The sequence below is a fragment of the Emys orbicularis genome, chromosome 2 (genome assembly GCF_028017835.1).
Source record: "Emys orbicularis isolate rEmyOrb1 chromosome 2, rEmyOrb1.hap1, whole genome shotgun sequence".
In the NCBI taxonomy this organism is placed as follows: domain Eukaryota; kingdom Metazoa; phylum Chordata; order Testudines; family Emydidae; genus Emys; species Emys orbicularis.
The window spans coordinates 222,753,783-222,777,025 of record NC_088684.1 but is presented as its reverse complement, the minus strand read 5'-3'; the positions used below and the strand labels follow the sequence as shown (position 1 = coordinate 222,777,025).

At 44.3% G+C, this 23,243-nt stretch overlaps 1 protein-coding gene across 1 annotated transcript in view; it reads left to right on the top strand.

Moving 5' to 3' along the window:
* Window positions 1-2,185: 2,185 nt before the first annotated feature.
* Window positions 2,186-23,243, top strand: part of ZCWPW2 (zinc finger CW-type and PWWP domain containing 2) — a 133,777-nt gene continuing 112,719 nt past the window's right edge. The window contains exon 1 of the mRNA XM_065398417.1: window positions 2,186-2,383. Within this exon, the coding sequence (XP_065254489.1) occupies window positions 2,186-2,383 (198 nt within the window). The remainder of the gene's footprint in view (window positions 2,384-23,243) is intronic.

Here is a 23,243-nt window from a genome sequence, read left to right as displayed (position 1 = left end):
GAGGATTCTCTGCACCTTGAGGTCTTTAAATCACGATTTGAGGACTTCAATAACTCAGACATAGGTTAGGGGTTTGTTACAGGAGTGGGTGGGTGAGATTCTGTGTCCTGTGTTGTGCAGGAGGTCAGACTAGATGATCATAATGGTCCCTTCTGACCTTAAAGTCTATGAGGAGAAGGGAGATCCCTGTTCAGATCCTTTCTCCCCTTCAAGCAGAGTGGGGAATTGAACCTGGATTGCCAACATCCTGGGTGAGTGCTCTAATGACTGGACTAAAAGTTACAAGGGAGGTGCCTCCTCTACTTTTTGCAAGCAACCCACTTCCCCCAAACAAAACAGCTTTGGCACCTAACTTCAGGAGAAGGAGATGCCTACCTCCCATCCATATTTACATGCCTAACTCCATGAAAGGGGCTGGGCTGGGCTTATAACACACCCCTCTTAGTGGCATCTGTTATTGGCTAGCTTAGGTAGCTCCCTGCCTTACATGTAGGCTTTTGTGGATCTAATTCTTAGGCCTTGGCTACACTTGAGAGTTACAGCGCAATAAAGCCGCCCCCAGCGCTGTAACTCACTCCCTGTCCACACTGGCAAGGCACGTACAGCACTGTATCTCCGCGGCTATGGCGCTGCTTGTACTCCACCTCCCCGAGAGGAATAAAGAGTATTGCGCTACCGCTGCTGCGCCAGTGTGGCTGCCTAATGCGCTCTGATTGGCCTCCAGAAGTATTCGACAGTATCCCACAATGCCTGTTCTAGCCACTCTGGTCATCAGTTCGAACTCTAGTGCCCTGGCCTCAGGTGACCAACCATCAGCCCCGCCCTTTATATTCCCCAGGAATTTTAAAAATCCCCTTCCTGTTTGCTCAGTCAGGTGTGTAGTGCTATCAGCGAATCTTTCCAGGTGACCATGCCTCCACGTGCCAAGCGAGCCCCAGCATGGAGCAATGGCAAGTTGCTGGACCTCATCAGTGTTTGGGGGGAGGAAGCTGTCCAGTCCCAGCTGCGCTCCAGCCATAGGAATTACGATACCTTCGGACAGATATCAAGGGCCATGATGGAAAGGGGCCATGAGCGGGACGCACTGCAGTGCAGGATTAAAGTGAAGGAGCTGCGAACTGCCTACCGCAAAGCCCGCGAAGCAAACGGCCGCTCCGGTGCTCCCCCCATGACCTGCCGATTCTACAAAGAGCTAGACGCGATACTTGGGGGTGACCCCACCTCCACTCCGAGCACCACCATGGACACTTCAAAGCGGGGGGAGGAAGAGGAGGACGACGAGGAGGAAGAAAGCGGGAGTGAGGGTGCTGGGGCGGGGGGAGACACCCCAGAATCCCTGGAGGCATGCAGCCAGGAGCTCTTCTCGAGCCAGGAGGAAAGTAGCCAGTCGCAGCAGCCGATACTTGGTGGAGGACAAACAGAAGAGCAGGTTCCCAGTAAGTGGCTTTTTGGGGGGGGAAGGAATTTTTCGGTGCGGGCTCTTTGGGAGAGGTGGGTTAGGGCTGCATGCATGCCTAGATGCGGAATAGCGCATTGATGTGGTCTATCACATCGTGGTAATCGGCTTCGGTAATCTCTTCGAAAGTCTCATCCAGAACGTGAGCAATGCGTTTGCGCAGGTTTCTTGGGAGAGCCACCGTGGTCCTTGTCCCAGTCAGGCTAACGTGTCCACGCCACTGTGCCGCGAGGGGCGGGGGGGGGGCATTGCTGCACACAGGCAAGCGGCATAGGGGCCAGGGCGGAAGCCGCATTGCAGTAGAAGACCCTCCCTTGCTTCCCAGGTCACCCTCAGCAGCGAGATATCGTCCAGGATGAACTCCTGTGGAAAATGTTGGGACAGTGTTCAGTGTAGGTGCCCCCTGCAGCAGTTGGCTCTCCCCAAGGCACAGAAACTCAGAGGACAGTACAGCCATGAAACAATCAGTCCCCCTTACTCAACATTTTGGGGCTCCCATGGGTTATGTGCATTCTCTTTGGAACGGGAAAATTATGCTATTGTGTAGACTGTGTGTGCCCTCCTTAAGTGCGGGGGAATCATTACTCTGTCTGTTATAAACAATGCTGCCTCTGTTAAGTGTTGCATTTTGCCTTTACAGATGCAACCTTGAGACCTCAGCCGTCCGTGTTATCACCGGCTGAGAGACTGCGAAAACTCAGGAAGAGATTGTGAAAAAACAAAGACGACATGCTGCAAGAAGTGATGCAGCAATCTCTTAAAGAGAATCAAAAAGCGCAGGAGTGGAGGGAGAGCGAAAGCAGGATCCGCCAGGAAAACGCAGCGCACCGGCGGCGAAGCACGGAGCACCAGCAGCAAAGCACGGACCGGCTGATAAGCATCCTGGAACGCCAAGCGGACTCTATCCAGGCGCTCGTCGCCATGCAGGCAGAGCACTACCGCGCCCGCCCCCCCTGCAGCCCTTGTCCCAAAACTCTTTCCCTTGTGCCCCCATGTCACCTCCAACCCACTTTCCCCAACATCCGGGTTCTTACCGCCACCAGCTGCCTCCAACACCTGTATCTTCACCACCCAGCCCTGAAAACTACGACCCTTACCATCTGCACTCAACCCCCATCACCATGCAGTATAGCTATCCTGAAGTGCAGCCCTCATTGCACAGCACTCCAGAGAGGACATACGCAAATCTGTGATTGTACCGTTCCCCACCACACCCCCTTGCCCTTTCTGATTCTTTTCAATAAATGAATTTTATTTTCAATAAATGGATTTTTTGGCTTTGAAAACATTCTTTATTATTGCATAAAGTAAAAGATACCTTAGCCCAGGAAAGAAACAGGCACTGCAAGTCAGCGTAGCAAACACAGATTCCTACTAACATTGTAACCACTGCACTTCACTCCCATGCAGGGCACCAGACATTACTGCTGGTTTTCAGCCTCAAATTGCTCCCTCAAGGCATCCCTAATCCTTGCAGCCCCGTGCTGGACCCCTCTAATAGCCCTGCTCTGTGGCTGTGCAAAGTCAGCCTCCAAGTGTTGAACCTCGGAGGTCCATGCCTGACTGAATCTTTCACCCTTCCCTTCACAAATATTATGGAGGGTACAGCACGTGGATATAACTGCGGGGATGCTGTGTTCAGCCAAGTCCAACTTCCCATACAGAGATCACCAGCAGCCCTTTAAACGGCCAAAGGCACACTCCACAGTCATTCGGCACCGGCTCAGCCTGTAGTTGAACCATTCCTTGCTGCTGTCAAGGCTCCCTGTGTAGGGTTTCATGAGCCACGGCATTAACGGGTAAGCAGGGTCTCCAAAGATCACAATGGGCATTTCGACTTCCCCTACTGTGATCTTCTGCTCTGGGAAAAAAGTCCCAGCCTGCAGCTTCCTGAACAGGCCAGTGTTCCGAAAGATGCGTGCAGCTTCCTGAACAGGCCAGTCTGTGTTAATGTCAATGAAATGCCCACGGTGATCCACAAGCGCCTGGAGAACCATAGAGAAATACCCCTTCCGATTAACGTACTCAGATGCTAGGTGGGGTGGTGCCAGAATAGGAATATGCGTCCCATCTATCGCCCCTCCACAGTTAGGGAAACACATTTGTGCAAAGCCATCCACTATGTCCTGCACGTTACCCAGAGTCACGGTTCTTCTGAGCAGGATGCGATTAATGGCCCTGCAAACTTGCATCAACACGATTCCAACGGTCGACTTTCCCAATCCAAACTGGTTCGCGACTGATCGGTAGCTGTCTGGAGTTGCCAGCTTCCAGATTGTAATAGCCACCCGCTTCTCCACCGGCAGGGCAGCTCTCAATCTCGTGTCCTTGCGCCGCAGGGTGGGGGCGAGCTCCTCACACAGTCCCATGAAAGTGGCTTTTCTCATCTGAAAGTTCTGCAGCCACTGCTCTGTCATCCCAGACTTGCATGACGATGTGATCCCACCAGTCAGTGCTTGTTTCCCGAGCCCAAAAGCAGCGTTCCACGGTGCTGAGCATATCCGTGAATGCCACAAGCAATCTCGTGTCGTACGCGTTATGCGACTCGATATCATCGTCGGACTCCTCACTGTAACTTTGGATCTTAAGGAATAGCTCGACTGCCAAACGTGATGTGCTGGCGAGACTCGTCAGCATACTCCTCAGCAGTTCGGGCTCCATTTCCCCCAGACCAAAATGGAACACAGATCGCACTGCACAGAAACCGTTGAAAGATGGTGCCAAATGTGGACGGAAACACAGGGATTGCTGGGATGCGAAGCAATGCATCACGGGGCATTGGGACAGGACCCAGAATGCCCCGCACTCCCCACCCCCTTCCCATAACACACAGAGCCAGAATGGGAAGAGGTGCTCTGTGGGATAGCTGCCCATAATGCACCGCTCCCAATGCCGCTGCAAATGTGGCCACGACAGTGCGCTGTCAGCTGTCAGTATGGACAGACTGCAGCGCTTTCCCTACTCAGCTGTACGAAGACAGGTTTAACTCACAGCACTGTACAGCTGCAAGTGTAGCCAAGGCCTTAGGCAATTATCTCTCCCCAGACATTGTATAGAGAGCCTGGGGGCCTAACTCAGGCTTTGTGGATTCTAGTGATTTTCTAGGTGCCTAAGTCCTTTTGTGGATCTAGGCCCTAGATACTTCTGAAAGTCCCACGAGGCTCCTGACTACATCTTTAAGCACAAAAATATCTTTACAAATCTGGCCACAGATGACTCAAGGAGGTGGTAATGGGAATCTTTCACTTCTAGGTCACTGGCTCAGGATCAGCTCTGGTCAGATAGGGTCAGATTGTCAAAAGCTATGTGGGCATCTAAGAATACATGTTAAGAATTAGGTTAACCTAACCTGCTTAAGTGCTTTTGAAAACCCCACTACGTATCTGTTTCTGTACTTTTAGGTGCCTAACTACCTTGAAAAACTGGCCCTAACTGACGAAAAGTTATTAAAAACTGAGGTCTGTTCAATAGCCTATATAGTTTAAGTTTGGTTACAAATGGACATGAAGGACTGTTCTTTTCTTTTAGAATCAGCCCCTCTCTCTGTACGAGGCAGGCATACTGATAAGGCAATGTGATGAAGCTTGCACTGCTGCTGCCAATGTTGTCCTTATATTTAGATGTGTTACTTCAGTTATTATGCATGATCACTAAGTTCACTGTAAAGAAAACCCATGTTAGACTCCTGTTTTCACTCAGTTATGTTTTTCTAAAAGACCTCATCATAGTCATAATGAATACTGCTAGCTTAACGCCATGCTGAACACAGATGTTGCAGTTGGGCAAAATAATCCACCATCTGTGCAGTCTCTCCTCTGCAACCAATGAAACGGTTGCATGCAACTTAGCTATAATGTGATTGGTTGAGTTAATTCTGATATCACACTGGTCTATACTACTGGCATAGATATGTGCTTTATGGTAGCTGTACACCACACAGGTGTAATTTGTAAAGTCAAAATTACTGAGAATTTAAAATATGCACAATAACAGACCATCAATCCCAGCAATAATTGAACCTGGTGATATTCTAAAGAAAAAGAGCTTTCAACCATGATTGTAGCTGTTTCTATCGTTTCACACTAACTCAACAGATATTCTAGGCTTCGGAGTGACACACAGAGTGACAAGCCTGGAACCTTATTAAATCAATATTTTTATTAACTAGAGTATAAAATCTATGTCCAATCTGGAACCTGAGTTTGGCCAATATTGGCAAAGGTTGTGGTAAAGATCTGTATGGGTTTAAAAACACCCTAAAGGAACTGATCTATGTACGGTGACCAGATCGCAACAATAAAATATTGGGACACATTGGGGCGCCATTGGTCCCGCCCCCACTCCACCCCTGGCCCCACTCCACCCCAGGCTCCACCTCCTCGTCACTCCGGACACACACCTCCCGCCCACTGCCGGCTTGCTGAGTCCCTCCTCACTCCCCCTGCCAACCCCTCCGCCCAGCAAGACAATACAAGTGATTAATGATAATAATCCCTTGAATGGGCTTTGGGTCAGGCCCATAGAGTGTCCTGGCTTTCCCCTAATACACCTTTCCCTTCCCCTCCCCGTTAGCCATGTCCCCTCTTGGTGTCCAAGAGCGCCACATGGATTTGAGCAGGCTATATTGTTTCCAAATCACAGTATACCCTGGGAGCCTAATCATGCTAGCAGGTTACTACCTGTAATCCCAAGAGAAGATTGTGTATCAGGATTTGGCCCTAAATATCTTGAATCAATTGTAAAAGCAAACCCACAGAGCAAATCCCTACTGCCGACAGTCACACCCCAACCTGTGCCCTGAGGTCAGGACAGTGTGTTAGAAATATTTACCTTCACTGGGAAGGACTTTCTAGGAGTCTGTAATGACCCCACCAATTGTAACTTCTGAGCTCACCTCCTCAGTGTGATAATGTGTCTTTCATCACAAATCCCACGCTCCGCCTAGGCTGGGGAATCAACTAGAGACTGAGGCAGCACCCACCCCTGAAACTTCAGATTCTACCCTCATTTACACCAGCGCAAATTCGGAGTGACTCCACTGAGCCCAGGGCAATAACTGGTGCACAATTGGAGCCCTTCCTCTGGAATGGAGCATTCAGAAGGAGACAGCAGGAGTCTGTCAGTGGTGATCACAGAGACTCCTGTTGCAGTAAAATAATTCTGGAGAGGGGGTTGATTTCTGAAAACTCTGGGTCCCTTTAGAGCAGCCACGTGTGCCCAGAGAGGCAGTGTCTGGATCGCCACTCATGATGTCAAGGCCATGCGATCTGTGTGCCTTTGGGAATGGCTGGGGTCAGAGAGCTAGGCTAACAGCAAGGCTGCCACGTGCGGGGCACTCGCACCGAGTTGAGTCAGGTGCACGCCCCCCAGGTGCAGTCCCTGCTCACCAGTGTTGGTAAGTGACCTGGGCAGCAGCTTAGCAGCACTCAACCCTGGCCTGCCCTGGGCAGAATCAGAAAGTGCACAGCTTCAGCAGCAGCCTTTGCAGCCCTGGCTCCACCATGAGCTCAGTGGGCCTGTCTGCACATGCTCTGTTGGGGGTAGATGCAGCTATTACCTCTGCAGGGCACCTGCTCCTTCCCCTCCCCCCCAACCATGTAAAAACAGGTTGGGAAAGAAAAGCTTGGAAATGGCAATGCTCCACTTCTAGCAGCCTCCCCAATCGAACATGGAGCCACATCTCATTTCAGAGCTGGCGGTTCTAGCCCTTCTTCTGCATCCACGGAGCTGGCCCCAGGGGACTCCCTGCCTGGCTCTGGGTGCGAGCTGCCCTACCCAGCCCTTCTTAGGGGCACCCCGAGCGCAGAGGGGTCCCGCTCCAGGGCTGTCACTCAGCCCTGGGTGCCAAGAGCCATTGGAACACTCCAGCCCTGGGGCTCGTCTGGGAGTCAGCAGTCCCCTCGGGCTCATTTGGCTGGGATGGGTTTTCCTCTCTGTTGTCGCTGCAGAGTGAGTCTCCCGGACGGCAGAGCTTTCTGTGGGGTGCTACCCCCACCCCTTAAAATAAATGTGCGACTTCAGTTCACTTTGGATTGGATCCCAAAGCTCATTCGCAAAGAGTGGGTTTGGATCCGGCGTAGTGCTAAGCCTGGTCACAAATTGCTGGCAGGTGACAGCTGAATTGAAGCGCAACTTTTGTTCCCAGCCTCAAGGAGAGGGCAGCCCCGCTCTGCTCAGCAATCGCCAGGAGTCGGGACTCTGGCTTGGGGGGAGACCCCCTCCCAGCCTCCTTACCCCTGCGCCTGCCCTCCACTCGCCTCCTCACTCCTTCGCCAGACCCCCCACCTGCCTCCTCCCACCCCTGCCTGCCCGCTGCTCGCCTCCTCACTCCCCCCGCCAGACCCCCTGCCCGCCACGAGACTCCCCCCGCCCGCTGCTGGCTCGCCGCTCACCTCCTCACCCCCGCATCTGCCGCTGGCTTGCTGTGTCCCTCCTTACTCCACCACCCACCCCCTCACCTGAATATCGAGCCAAATGGCATCCCAATCGTACATTGGCTGGGAAGTGGGACAAAAGGTAAAATATCGGGACAGTCCCAACTTTATCGGGTCGTCTGGTCATCCTAGATCTATGCTAAATTAAAATCAAATCTTGTTCTGCTTAATATGATAGGTTAGCTCAGTGCTACTCAGACCTCAGTGGTTCAGGAGTCAAATTAGCGATCAACATTACCCAAAAGAGGCACAGTAGTGTGAATTCATTGTTTCATTTAATATAAAATAATACTTGGTCAGAATAATATATATCAACTACAATTGGTTAGTAATATAGTAAAAGCAGCCTGATTGGTTTACAATTAAATCGCACAGTGTTTTAATATCATGTGCTGCAAAGAGCCACAGGAGACACATTAAAGAGCCACTTGCGGCTCCCGAACCTCAGTCTGACTATCACTGGGTTAGCTAATTTGATACTGTATACTTTTCTGAAAAAATACTCTTCCAATATTGACTTATGCACCCATATATTCAAAATTAAAAGAACTGACCAGTTATTGCTCCAGTATGCAAGAGCAGAGATAAATGCAAACTACTGGAGTGGGATATAGATAAAAACCATACAAAGTAATAACTGGATATAAAAATCAGATATAATGTTGCTGAAAGACTACAGTATATTCAATTTAATTACAAACTGAAGCTTCCCATTTATCCCAATTGTTTTTCAACTTTGATTTCCAATAATGAATGTGCCTCAGAAATTTAGAAAATAAACATAAACAAATCAAAATTTCAGGACTTTTATGTTGTAACGTGAGAAATTATCAGTAAACATCATTTGTAGTTTTCGTGTGTATTTACATGCACTCAGAATGTCATTATCCTTGCCACCCTGGAGTTTGTTCATTGAGACCTGATTATTTTTTGAAAAATATATTTTGTTCAATATTTATGTATCTAATCTCAGAGTCAACAGCACTAGATACAGACAGCAACATGTTATGTTGAAGTAAGGGTCTCACAATGCTCTTTGGGCTTGATCCCACAAGTTACTGATCACTCTGGTCCTGAGTAATACAACACTTAAGCACGTGCTTAATTTTAAGCATGTGAGTAGTCCCATTAATTTCAATTGAGCTTCATATTGTTTGAATTTAAATGTTTTAATGGATTAAAGCCAGAGTACTCAGCACTTGCAAGATCAAGGCTTATTATTTTAACTCAGTGAAACTACTCACATATGTAAAGTTACTTATGTGCTTAAGTGTCTGCAGGACCAGATCATAATTCTTATCTGAAGATGGCAACTTTATTTTTTTATCTTTTAAACAAATCCGATAAATCATCAACATACTCAGATTTGAGTATGAAATTAGGGACTTTAAATACAACAATAAGCATTTAGGGCCCAATCCAAGTAAGACACCTTGGGCCAGGACCTCAACTTGTGTAAATTGTCATAACTCAGTTGAAACCAATGGAGCTATGGCAGTTTATACCAACTGAGGATCGGGCCCAACTTATATGTATTCCTTCACAATTAAGAGAATACAAATAAAGCAAAGTATAAGATTGAAAAAGTAAACAGGAAGATATTTGCATTCCAGGTTTTGTACAGGAAGGTTAGGAAATATCAAATTGTATGGCTACTGTATAATATCTGAACAAGGCTTTGTATTCATCAATCAACAACTGTTCTAGAGCAAAAACAAACAATTTTGGGGTGATAAGAGGGTCAGAGATGTTTTTTGTCATTATTAGAGCTGCATAGGCTCCAAAAATATCTCTCTCTTTCTTACTGTATTAGATTTAATAAAATAATTAGCAATGAGAATATTAAGAAGCATAATTCATACAAAATGTATAATCATTATAAAATTGTGCACATATGTTAAAACTCATTAAAGTCTTTATCTTAAATATGTCAATAACCCAAGTAACATAAATGATAACTGAATCATACCTGAAGATTGCACACTCACAAATGCTACAAAAATTAGTATGGAGTAAAAACACCATCTTACTATGCCTCCTAATTAATTTTAAATAAAGCAGCTAAAATCTTTACCATGCATTTCTCTAGGCTTTTCCTGGAATACTTAAACAGCTACGGTATTTAATGATACCTCACTGTACACTTGCTCTGCCATGTGAAATACAGGGTTTCTGCAGTAACACTCTGTGTGATCTTGTGCCTGTAGAAGTAAATGGCAAAACTTCCATTGATTTCAATGCTACAGGATCAAGCCCACTACGAGGCTACTATAGCCATTAGCACAGACCCTGGGAAGTCCATTGACTTTAATGGGAATCTACATGGGAACAAGGGTACATGCTAGCAGTTCTTGATAAAGGATTGGGGACTAGAGGTGGATTCTTCAATTAATTTGAGCATTTTTTTTTTTTACTGACTGCTTTCCAGCCAGATGACACACAATGGAACACAGTATACTAATAGAGACTGACACAACAAATGAACTGAAAAGAGCTTCCATACTATGCAACCAAACGAGCTGTGAGGGGCCCCCATTGCTCACAGTGGCTGGGAGCTGTGGGGGCCCCTGCCAGCCAGCCACCCCGGGGTTGAAGCGAAAAATGTCACAGAGCTCTCTGGAAGTCATGGATTCCGTGACTTCTGTGACAAAATCTTAGCTTTAAACATAAGCAACATTTAAATAGTAAGTATATCTGATGATACCTGATTGTGCACTTACTATTTAGTGTGAAATTAAATACAAGTTCTGCTGCAAAACAAGGAACACATTTGTTTTCTAAAATATAATACTCAAAATGACAAACTAAATACAAGATGTTAAACTTAAATATAATTTTCCCCCAAATCTTCATTAGCATTCAGTTAGTGTAATGTTAAATTTCTCCCAGCCATCCCGTAATTTACAGAATTTTCACAATGAAAATGTATCAAATGAGTTTCAGTCTCTTAGAGATAAATGGCATACACATAGACCTATGCAAAATGAGAGATAGCAATTCTATTAAATTGTTCAAAGGCAAAAAGGAGCATTGAGTAAATGTGATATAATGCTTAGCGCAAAGTTTTGGAATTACAGTCTAAAGACCCCATCTTCCAATAAGCAATATGTGAGCATACCCCTGTATCCCTGAAGAGCTCATTACAGGATCAGGATCTAAGTGCGTTTGGATTTTTAAAAAAAAGTCCATATCCAACCAAGTAAAATAGCGAGATGTGGAGGGGTGTATGTTTGATACTCTTTGTTCCATTCTTATACACACCAATAATTTTGTTAGATGTAAAAAATAAATTCAAACAAGGTATCCAGAGTTACACTCACAGTAAATATAGGTTTTAATATGAATGGGCCCATAAGCCTAAGTAAAAAGATGGACATAACAGGGTGGCACGGTTCTTATGTTGAATGACCCTATTAGCTGGAGTTAAAACACACCAGACTGATTTCTGCTGACTCACTGAAACAGGTGCGGCTTGATATAAGTAGATATAAGTGAGATGAGAGCACCCATGTAACTAGAAAAAAGAAGTGGGGGGCGGTTAAATAGAGTGGTTGAGGGAGGAAAGTCATATGGCTGGTTATGATTAGGAAGATATTTTAGGATGAGTTTATATTTTATTGACATAGTGGCTTTCTGTTGTTTAAGGATAAGAATGGTAGGACTCTGCTCTAGTAGCAACCAGTACATTTTAATATTAAAATAGAATGATGCAATAGTGTTAATACTAAAAAAAGCAAATAGTTATGCTGAAAAAAGGAAAATGACCTAAAAGCTGAAGATTTAAGAAACTTTAACACAAGTTTTGAAAGCTGATGCTTATATTATTCCAAGTTACAGTTACACTCATGTATGCCCTATTAAAACATAGAAGTGTAGGTGGCTTCATTGAGACTCAATTGGGGTCATGTTGGCTCAATTTTAAATTCTGTATTATATCACTCATTAAACTGTAATTGTGAAATACAGTATAAGGTTTATGATAGAGCAATTACTATAGCTATCAAATCTTATAACTGAGTTTCAGAGGAATTAGTCATGAATAAGTTTCTAGCTTGTAAACCACTGGGAAATTGTAGAAGTGTACTTTGTCTCTTTTCAAAGCGCCTATATTTCTTTTCACAAAGACCCATATCCTCAAAGGTAGTTAGGCATAGCTCCACTCTGCAGTGCAATGCCTAACCCCTAGGAAGTCTGCTGTCTACTGGAATCTTCAGTCCCAAGTTAAGTGCCCAAGTCCCGATACAGATATGGAGAATGTTAAGTGCCCAAGGAAGGGATTCTCAAAAGCCAGCAACTGGAGTGGAGAGCTGCCTAAACTAGTCAGGAGTGAAATGTTGAAGACAACCGCTTAGAGGCCACATCAGAGACAGACACATCTCTGTCAGCTTGGGATCCTCAGCTGTGAATGCTGTCCTGCAATTAGGTGTCTAACCCAGGTCAGCTGCTTAGGATGCCCATTCTTTAGCAACTTAAACCCATCAGAATGAAACTTGATTTTTTTTTTAATGAAAAATGAGAGTCAAAGTGGTTAGAATAGCCCGGTGGTTAGGGTACTCAGGCTGTGAGAGAACTGGATTCAAATCCCTGCTATAGCTGAGTTATAGTAGGAACTTAACCCCACATTGCAGGGAAGTGCCCTAACCCATGGACCACAGGGTCAGTTTTTCTGGCATGATGAATATTTAATTATTTATAAAAAGTTAAACAGCTCCAAAAGCAGAGACGCAGAAAGGTCCACTCCAGAATAGCCCACTGGTTAGGCTACTTTAACTGAAAACTGGTTCAAGTCACTACTTTGAATGAGGCAGGGATTGTGAACCTGGTTCTCCTGCATCCTAGGTGAGTGACCTACACTGGGAAACGCACTGTGCAGCTCATTACCTGTGAGGCAGCATCAACATTTAGGCAGCTTTGTGAATGCTGATTGGTGGAAACTTAGATACCTACAGGGTCTCTTCTCTCCTCGGAGAGTTGTGTTGCATACATAAAACGTGACTATTCTTGGACTGTTTTGGAATTTAGCTCTCAGAACCAGGGCTGCTTCCATTTAATCTACTCTCCTGTCATGGATACTAGAATTTAGCCCTTGTGCTGAGCATCCTGGCATACTTTCAATCTTCATTAATAAAGAAAAAAAGATCAATTGCAAATATGTATAATTTTAACACCAGCAGAATGAAAGACTGTTGCTGAGGTTCACTTTTTGGTAGAAGTAAATTGTGAAGCTAATGGTCAGGGCTTATTTTTTTAAAATAAATTTGGGTAAAAACCTGGCCCCAATGAAGTTCATGGCAAAATGCCCATTAGCTTCAGTGGGGGCAGGATTATACTCTATAGTTATTAGCTGTAAAATAAAATGTTAAAACTCTCTCTATATAATTATTATTATTATATAAAAATGGTGACAAGTCCTTATTCTGAGTACATCTGGTTGTGGTCATCTCCTCTCTACCAAAGTACAGCAAAAAGAGGTTTTGAAAAGGACAACAACAATGTTTACAGGGTTATGGGAGGAAGGCTTCAAAAATTAAAGTAAAAAGAACAATATTGTTGGTTTTACTGGAATTGTCTGCTTACGTTAGTAGTGCTGGGGTGGGGGAGGGGAAATTTCAGCACTATATATATATATATATAAATATAAAATAATGAATGTTACAAATAGTTATTTTGATGTTTCTATTTCCCTTTGCTGACTTACAAGAAAGAGGACATGTGCTGAAATTAAAAGATAGCAAATTTGAAATTGATAAGAAATAGGAAAACCACTTAAACAATTTATTACTGAATGATGTACTAGGTAAGATTGCATAATTTGTTCCTATATCACAGACATGCTAGCAAAGGTTCCACTAGAGAAGCAATTTAAACACAAAGCATATGATGAATGGCATCAATTTGCTTAACTGATCGCCATATTGGGGGTCAGGAAGGAATTTTCCCCTGGGTCAGATTGGCAGAGATCTTGGGAGTTTTTCACCTTCCTCTGCCGCATGGGGCACAGGTCACCTGCACGTTTAAACTAGTGTAAATGGTGACTTTAAGTCTTTAAACCATGATTTGAGGACTTCAGTAACTCAGTCAGAGGTTAGGGGTATCTTTCAGAAGTGGGTGAGGTTCTGTGGCCTGAAATGTGCAGGAGATTAGACTAGATGATCACAATGATCCCTTCTGGCCTTAAAGTTTATGAGTAACTTCAACAACAGAAAGTGGGCAGGAATCAACTAGAGCCATTCACGGTCGACGTGCTAGATAATGCCCTTACCTCCATCAAATAAGGCATAGCGGTGGGGAATGATAAAATCTTGCTGGAATTCCTTAAGCTCCTTGGACCAAAGTTATCACTGTGGCTCACCAATTTCTATATACAGGCCATTAATGAGAAGAAGCTACCATGCACTTGGTGTCAACCAAAGATTATTGCCATTCTCAAACCAGGCAAGGACCCCTACAACGTGGTGAGTTACCACTCGATATCCTTGCTGTCAGTGTGTTTCAAGATGTTTGAGCATTTGATGCACATAGCACCTGTGATCAAGTCTTGGCTTTGACCATCTTTATCAAAAATGGTTTTCAACAAACTCTAAAGACAGGAGCCATCTTCCTGGATTTGGCTGCCACTTATGAGACAGTTTGGCACAGAGGCCTTCTGTAGAAACTCCCTCAAGTTGCCCTTCATTGGGTGGTCAAAGTAGTAGAGCTCTTCTTCCAAAATAAGTGGTTCAGAGTACACATGGGCAAGTGCTGCAGTTCCTGGAAGTGTCAGATTAACGGTCTGCCACAAGGATCAGTTCTTTCATCAATACTGTTCAATGTGCACATCAATGACTTGCCAGCAACATTCTTGCGCAAGTTTATCTATGCTGACGACATCTGCCGCAGTTACCAAGCTCAGTCCTTCTCAGAAATTGACAAGGTCCTGAATGATGAGATGAAGCTCATGGCAGACTACTGTACTCAATGGTGCCTGCAGCCGAGCTTTTCCAAGACAGTTTCTAGCATATTCCATCTGCATAATGCAAGCGCAAACCATGAGTTAAATATTTTCTTAAATGGCCAACGCTTGCAGCACAACCCAAACCTGGATTATCTCGGTACGACATTGGATAGGTCATTGACGTACCGCAACCACTTGAAGAAGATAGCAGTCAAAGTTAACACTCGGAACAACTTGCTCAGAAAACTGTCTGGGTCAACCTGGGGTGCGAGCGCCTGGATGCTTATAACATCAGCCTTTGTCCTCTGCTATTCAACAGCAGAGTACTGTGCTCCTGTCTGGTGTCACTCATCTCACACAAGGCTGGTCAATGTAAAGCTATGTGCATTGTTTCCGGGAGTTTACGTGCAAGTCCTTAGCCATGGCTGCCAATAATTAGTAACACAGCACTGCCCCATATTTGCTACGAGGGGGACTCCATCATGCTCCTGGCCAAAATCCCTAAAAACAGCGACGACAGTCGTTAGGTGACAAGAGAGTGATTATCTGCCCACCAGTTTTAACTTACCATGGCATTTGTAGTCATCCCTGAACTGGTGTCAAACAGGACAGGGCGATTGTGTGGCCAATCTTTTCAAATTAGGTTTCTCTAACGACTCGATGTAGATACGGTCAACTTCAGACTATGTCGCATATCCTTGACGAGTGCCGGCTGACTTACATCAGTGGCTGGCTACCGACTTTTCACCTGACTGATGACGATGCTATCCAATGGCTAGGCACACTGTGCATATGCTGAGAGACAGACATGGTTTATAATAGCTGTTCCTGTATGTCCTCTAGTCATTATAAAAAACTATTGCTGGAATACATACATGCTTCATATAAACACCTACAAAGGAATAAAGTGAAGGTTTCTATAAGAAGGCTTCTTCCCATCCATATACCTCTGCAAAATGATAAAAGCTACGTTGAATTTTTACCAAATTATCCACATGAGCTACTTATGAGCACTGGGGTAAAATAATGTTAATTTATGTAAATATTCCCAGTTAGTCACTGAGTTGTTGCTGCATGTGGTATAGACTGTAGCAAATTTCTTAAAGGGCTGGTGGTTAAAATTGCAAATAATGCCCACATCCTACAACCCAGAGGATAGATAGTTCCTAGCATGTCCCGAAGTGGAAGCAAACTTTTATATATTATTATGCTAGGAGGTTGGATGAAACTATTAAAGCTGGTGGGCTTCATCAAGATAAATGTAAGGAACAACCAAGCTCCTTTATGGAACCAGATAACTGAAACAATACCCAAAACAAGGGCACATTGCAAGGCTTGAGTAGAAGCATGTGCCCCAAAGAGTTTCCCTGGAGACTGATATACAAAATTCCAGGGGTGGGGTATTGGTTGGTGGAGGAAAGAAGCACAACTCAGGAGCTATACACAGAAACAGACAGAGACGGAGTAAAGAAGCCTATACGTGGTCAAAGAAACCCTGGTAGCAAAACCCTAAGAAAAAAGCAATGAGAGAAAAAGCACTAGGATAAAGAGGCTTGTAACTGTGAGTCAGAAAACTATCTCCTGCTGTTTGATTTTTACTGTGTCCAAGGAAACAGGACTTCGTAAATAAAGTTTGCATAAAAAATTACCTGATTAGGAGGCTGATCAAGGCAATCTGCTACCCTAGACAACAATTCAGTATGCCATTCCCCATGCCACTCAAATTTAGCTGCCCTTCTGTCACAACAGAGGGGCAGCTGGGCCAAATCGTCTGCCTTAGGCAGCTACTTGTAGCTAGAAGACCTCTGACTTGATTCCATGCTGATTTTCTCCTCCTAATGGAAACAACCTGCTAGATCCTGCAAATTAGCTCACCTGTTAGGTCAAAACAGAATCACGATAGTGCTGCAGGCTGGCTAGGCTACTAGAACACAACCACGTCAGGTGCCTGGCAGGGGAGGTTCCCTACGCACGTGAGCGCCCCCAAGAAGGAGCTGCTTGTTTTGTGTGTCCTTAAAGGTCCTGTTCTGGTTTGTAACTTAGGGCACCTGCGCGTTTGCTTTCATCTAGCAGAGGACGAGGCTGGGGAGGGAAGGCAGGGCCCATCCGAAGCTTGTCTTGCCTGAGCTGAAGGCCAGTCACGGATCAGCGCTAGAGATTTCAGGTTTTTCCAGCCTGGCGTGTATGGGAGCTGCAGGGACCCGGTGAGGACGGGTTTCTCCTGCTATCTCCCAGGATGAACAATTCCTGAAGCAGCTGGGTGGTTCCCCAGGCGGCGTTCATCCTGCGGTGACGCACGGGCAGAAGGCGTCGATTCCCGCCAGGGCGGGAGGGGGCGCTCGGCCCGGGTGCTTGTACTGGGCAGGCAGCTGGGCTGTAGAAGCGGGAGCAGCGAGCGACGCGCTCACCGCGCTCAAGCCGCGTGGCTGCCCACGCGGAGCCTCGCGCCATCTGGCCACCTGCAGCCGCATTTTCCCGCGCGCTGTAGGTGCCCGGCTGGGGCTATAGCCCGCGCGCGCTGCTTAGCTGAAGCCCTGGCCAGAAATTCCGTTGGTCGGTTTGCCCTTTGGGCCTGAGTCCGGCGCCTCCCCACCCCCACCCCGGCACCTTCTCCGATGATCACACCCAATATCCCCCTGTACCGGTGTATATGGGATGGGTCCGTCCAGTATGGGGGTGAGCGGTGGGACTGTGGGGGCCGTACGGCATGGGGGTGACTTGTGGAGCAGAGGCCGTATGGTATGGGGGTGGCTATGGAGGCGGGCAGTCTATATGGCAGTGGGAGGTGGGTGGTCCCCGTGGCAGTCACTGCGGGGTGAGGGCTGGTTTGGGGGAGGAGGCTCGGGGTGGGCAGAGCTGAGTGATGGGGGAGCACGGCTGGGGAAGAGGAGAATGTGTGCGCAGCATGGGGGAGGTGACACACGAAGACGCGGCGAAGCGCACTTTGCCCCACACGTTTTCATCCAGTCTAGATTTCTAGCCAGCTGTTATGGGTCCGCTCAGTTGCACAGGCATAAAATTTGAAGCTTGCATCTGAAAACTGCCCACTGCATCTTCAGGAGAACAACGTGCCATCTCCTCTGTCACTTACTGAGCCCACAACTCTGAACCAGCTTGTCACTGATGCCTATTTGGATACCCTTTTTTTTAAAGTGTGTGAGGTGTTCAACAGTGTTTTCTTCTTTATCTTAAAAAAACAAAAAAATATTGAAAACAGTGTAGGTTTTACCACCAACAACCAGATCTTATATTTTTCTACTACTGTCTCAAACTTTGTTTTGAACAGGTCAAAGGAAGAAATAGTTCCATATATTTGGGGAGGAGGGATAGCTCAGTGGCTTGAGCATTGGCCTGCTAAACCCAGGGTTGTGAGTTCAATTCTTGAAGGGGGCACTTACAGATCTGGGGCAAAATCAGTACTTGGTCCTGCTAGTGAAGGCAGGGGGCTGGACTCAATGACCTTTCAAGGTCAGTTCTAGGAGATGGGATATCTCCATTAATTTATTTATTTTTATATGAATTGTGAGATCTTTTCACCTAGCTAGTACAGCATTGTCAGTGACTCTTCTGGTTGTTGACAATGATTCATAGATTCTAGGACTGGAAGGGACCTCAAGAGGTCATCGAGTCCAGTCCCCTGCCCGCATGGCAGGACCAAATACTGTCTAGACCATCCCTGATAGACATTTATCTAACCTACTCTTAAATATCTCCAGAGATGGAGATTCCACAACCTCCCTAGGCAATTTATTCCAGTATTTAACCACCCTGACAGTTAGGAACTTTTTCCTAATGTCCAACCTAGACCTCCCTTGCTGCAGTTTAAGCCCATTGCTTCTTGTTCTATCCTTAGAGGCTAAGGTGAACAAGTTTTCTCCCTCCTCCTTATGACACCCTTTTAGATACCTGAAAACTGCTATCATGTCCCCTCTCAGTCTTCTCTTTTCCAAACTAAACAAACCCAATTCTTTCAGCCTTCCTTCATAGGTCATGTTCTCAAGACCTTTAAGCATTCTTGTTGCTCTTCTCTGGACCCTCTCCAATTTCTCCACATCTTTCTTGAAATGCGGTGCCCAGAACTGGACACAATACTCCAGCTGAGGCCTAACCAGAGCAGAGTAGAGCGGAAGAATGACTTCTCGTGTCTTGCTCACAACACACCTGTTAATACATCCCAGAATCATGTTTGCTTTTTTTGCAACAGCATCACACTGTTGACTCATATTTAGCTTGTGGTCCACTATAACCCCTAGATCCCTTTCTGCCGTACTCCTTCCTAGACAGTCTCTTCCCATTCTGTATGTGTGAAACTGATTTTTTCTTCCCAAGTGGAGCACTTTGCATTTGTCTTTGTTAAACTTCATCCTGTTTAACTCAGACCATTTCTCCAATTTGTCCAGATCATTTTGAATTATGACCCTGTCCTCCAAAGCAGTTGCAATCCCTCCCAGTTTGGTATCATCCGCAAACTTAATAAGCGTACTTTCTATGCCAATATCTAAGTCGTTAATGAAGATATTGAACAGAGCCGGTCCCAAAACAGACCCCTGTGGAACCCCACTCGTTATGCCTTTCCAGCAGGATTGGGAACAATTAATAACAACTCCCTGAGTACGGTTATCCAGCCAGTTATGCACCCACCTTATAGTAGCCCCATCTAAATTGTATTTGCCTAGTTTGTCGATAATAATATCATGCGAGACCGTATCAAATGCCTTACTAAAGTCTAGGTATACCACATCCACAGCTTCTCCCTTATCCACAAGACTCGTTATCCTATCGAAGAAAGCTATCAGATTGGTTTGACATGATTTGTTCTTTAGAAATCCATGCTGGCTGTTCCCTATCACCTTACCACCTTCCAAGTGTTTGCAGATGATTTCCTTAATTACTTGCTCCATTATCTTCCCTGGCACAGAAGTTAAACTAACTGGTCTGTAGTTTCCTGGGTTGTTTTTATTTCCCTTTTTGTAGATGTGCACTATATTTGCCCTTTTCCAGTCTTCTGGAATCTCTCCCGTCTCCCATGATTTTCCAAAGATAATAGCTAGAGGCTCAGATACCTCCTCTATTAGCTCCTTGAGTATTCTAGGATGCATTTCATCAGGCCCTGGTGACTTGCAGGCATCTAACTTTTCTAAGTGATTTTTAACTTGTTCTTTTTTTATTTTATCTGCTAAACCTACCCCCTTCCCATTAGCATTCACTATGTTAGGCATTCCTTCAGACTTCTCGGTGAAGACCGAAACAAAGAAGTCATTAAGCATCTCTGCCATTTCCAAGTTTCCTATTACTGTTTCTCCCTCTTCACTAAGCAGTGGGCCTACCCTGTCTTTGGTCTTCTTCTTGCTTCTAATGTATTGATAAAAAGTCTTCTTGTTTCCCTTTATTCCCGTAGCTAGTTTGAGCTCATTTTGTGCCTTTGCCTTTCTAATCTTGCCCCTGCATTCCTGTGTTGTTTGCCTATATTCATCCTTTGTAATCTGTCCTAGTTTCCATTTTTTATATGACTCCTTTTTATTTTTTAGATCATGCAAGATCTCGTGGTTAAGCCAAGGTGGTCTTTTGCCACATTTTCTATCCTTCCTAACCAGCGGAATAGCTTGCTTTTGGGCCCTTAATAGTGTCCCTTTGAAAAACTGCCAACTCTCCTCAGTTGTTTTTCCCCTCAGTCTTGATTCCCATGGGACCTTACCTATCAGCTCTCTGAGCTTACCAAAATCTGCCTTCCTGAAATCCATTGTCTCTATTTTGCTGTTCTCCCTTCTACCCTTCCTTAGAATTGCAAACTCTATGATTTCATGATCACTTCTTTGGGTGTAAATGGATCGTATACTGTATGTTTAGTTATAGTGCTGCTACTTGGAAGTGGCAGATTGTAGGAATTGGTTGTTTCATGTCTAAGTCTAAAATAAAGGGAAGAAAATATTCCATTGATTATAATGGAACAGCTATTCCAATGCATCTTTATGGTACTTTTAAAACTCTGTTCTTTACCACCTCATAACTAAACAATTACATTTCTTACAGGGCTATCCCTAGTTATTTTGCTGGCCATGGAGGAAAACATCTTTAGCACCACCCGAGGGCCCCCATCCTGGGAACAGCAGAGCAAAGAAAAAGCAAAACAGCCAGCCAATCGGCAGTGGCACAACAAAACAAAACAACCCCCAAAAAGCCCAACAGCAAAAGCTGAACAGCACAACGGTGTGGTGCTGCCCTAGAAAAAAGTAGTGCTCAGGGCCCTCACCGTGCTTGACTGCCCCTAAAACTGACCCTAATTTCTTGGGGGAAATCATTGCCCCATTGAAATTAATAGCAAAACTCCCACTGACTTCATTCTTTGTATTTAGTCACAATCCAAAGTTTTTGAAAAGATTAACTGTTTTGAATGTGTCAGCAAAATTGAATGAACTTTGTTGTGAATTAAAATACTTGACCTTTTAAAATAGCGACGAGATCATGCATAGAAAATGTCAGTCTAAACAGTTAAAGTATGGCAAACTCATAAACTTGAAAACAGGGATGTATAATTGGAAGCATTAGCCTTAGGAAACACATTGCTACAAACTCTTACTTTATCGTATTTCCTAATTGGGAATATTAAGCAGCCTGTTTGTAGCTTTGTCTTTTGTCACATTAGGTTCAAAATCAGAAAAGAATGGCAGTGTAGTCACTAACATTGTCTTGCCAGTGGAGAATTTAACTTCATCCATCTGATGGGATTTAATGGGCAAGGCTTTTGTCCATATTTGGTAAATGTCATTATTCCTTTCAAGCAGACATGCTTATTCCTAAAATTGAAGGTAGGTTTATGATGAAACAAGTGTTAATTATAGAGCACTTTTACTTTGTTCTTTATATTTTGAAATATAAAACATTAAAAATTAGCACCTATCCATCTGTCTGTAGCATACAAATTATTTATCCATACTCAAAACATTTTACTAACAATTCTTATTACTTGCAGCTCAAACATTTACAATTCTTGAGTTTTGACCTAGATATCACGCTATAGCAGACTGGAAAAATGTTTTTTACATTGAGATTCTGTGCAATTCTGTCTTTATGCAACACCACAGTAATACAAAGGAGTGAAGAATTCTACTTTCACACAAAGAGATATCTAATTTATTAATTAGAGAGATACAGAATAGGAATATCATTGAAATCCAAATTGATTTAATGGAATTTTACAAGTGTGACAGTTTTTACAGGCAATGATCTGGAAAGATTCTTGCAAGTTAAATTTTCGTAAGTTTTTATGGTACTAGCAGATAAGCATGTAATGTGTGGGCTTCTCCACCAAATTAATCCAGCAGTAAACCTTGTGCTAAAGAAAGTTCAGTCTTTTTGGAGGAAATAGTACTCTGAAAAATAAATTAGACCTAGACAACAAAACACACAGGGTTCATAAGGCATTACAGTAGTTCCACCCTGTAATTGGTGTTCATGCTTATTATTATTGCACTTAGGGCAGTGGCTTTTGAATTACAAAGATTTTAGCAGAAATTAAGATCTGATTCTACACCATTGAAGTCAATGTGAGTTGTCAAGTGTGTTCCCTTACTTAACTTTCTGCTTTGTCTGGCCTCAATTTTCCTTCTTTCTCTTTATGTCCATCAATTTTTCTGTGTAAGGCAAAAGTGGGATGAGAAGGGAGATAAGCATTTAAATTTTGGTTCAATACAATAATTTAGTACTTGTAAGGATTTAATTTTTTTAAAAGAATGTATGTATTTTCCTGCATTCCTTTGTCTTTAACCAGTTAGATCATAAGCTAGCTGTTGCAGGCACATGTAAAACATCCGTCAGAGTTTTGGGTGTGCGTTCTGTGTAAGCAATATGAATCACAAATTAGATAAACTAACATTACCCCTCGCAAGATGGTAGTTAGCTTTGGCTCCATTTTGTAGGCAAATAATATGTCTAAGTTAAAGGTATGGCCATCTCTTTTCAATTACTAGAATTTCTTTAAGGAAATCTTAAAATAGAGGTGACGCAGAAAAGTCTAACAACCTCCTTTGGCAAATTATTCTATTGTTTGACCTCACTGTCAGATTTTTTTTCTGCTGTCTAATTACATTTATTTTATAACAGTACCCTTATTTACTTAAGTAATTATTTTCTTTCCTTTATGATGTCTGTCTTGTGTTTATAGATAATTATATCAACTGTTGTCATTTTTTCTATAATTTTTTCCCTTAATCTGTCTTTTTAGGTCATGCACTCTGAACCTTTTAGCATTTTTTGTGGCTGCTCTTGCTGTTTCCAGCAGCATATTACTTTCTAATAACACACACACATACACAGCCCTTCTTTAACACGATAGTTGAATTCCTAGAATCTGATAAATGTAACATCCTGAACCAGCAGCATTGTCTTTACTTAGGTCTAATGCTCTAAATCAATTAATGTC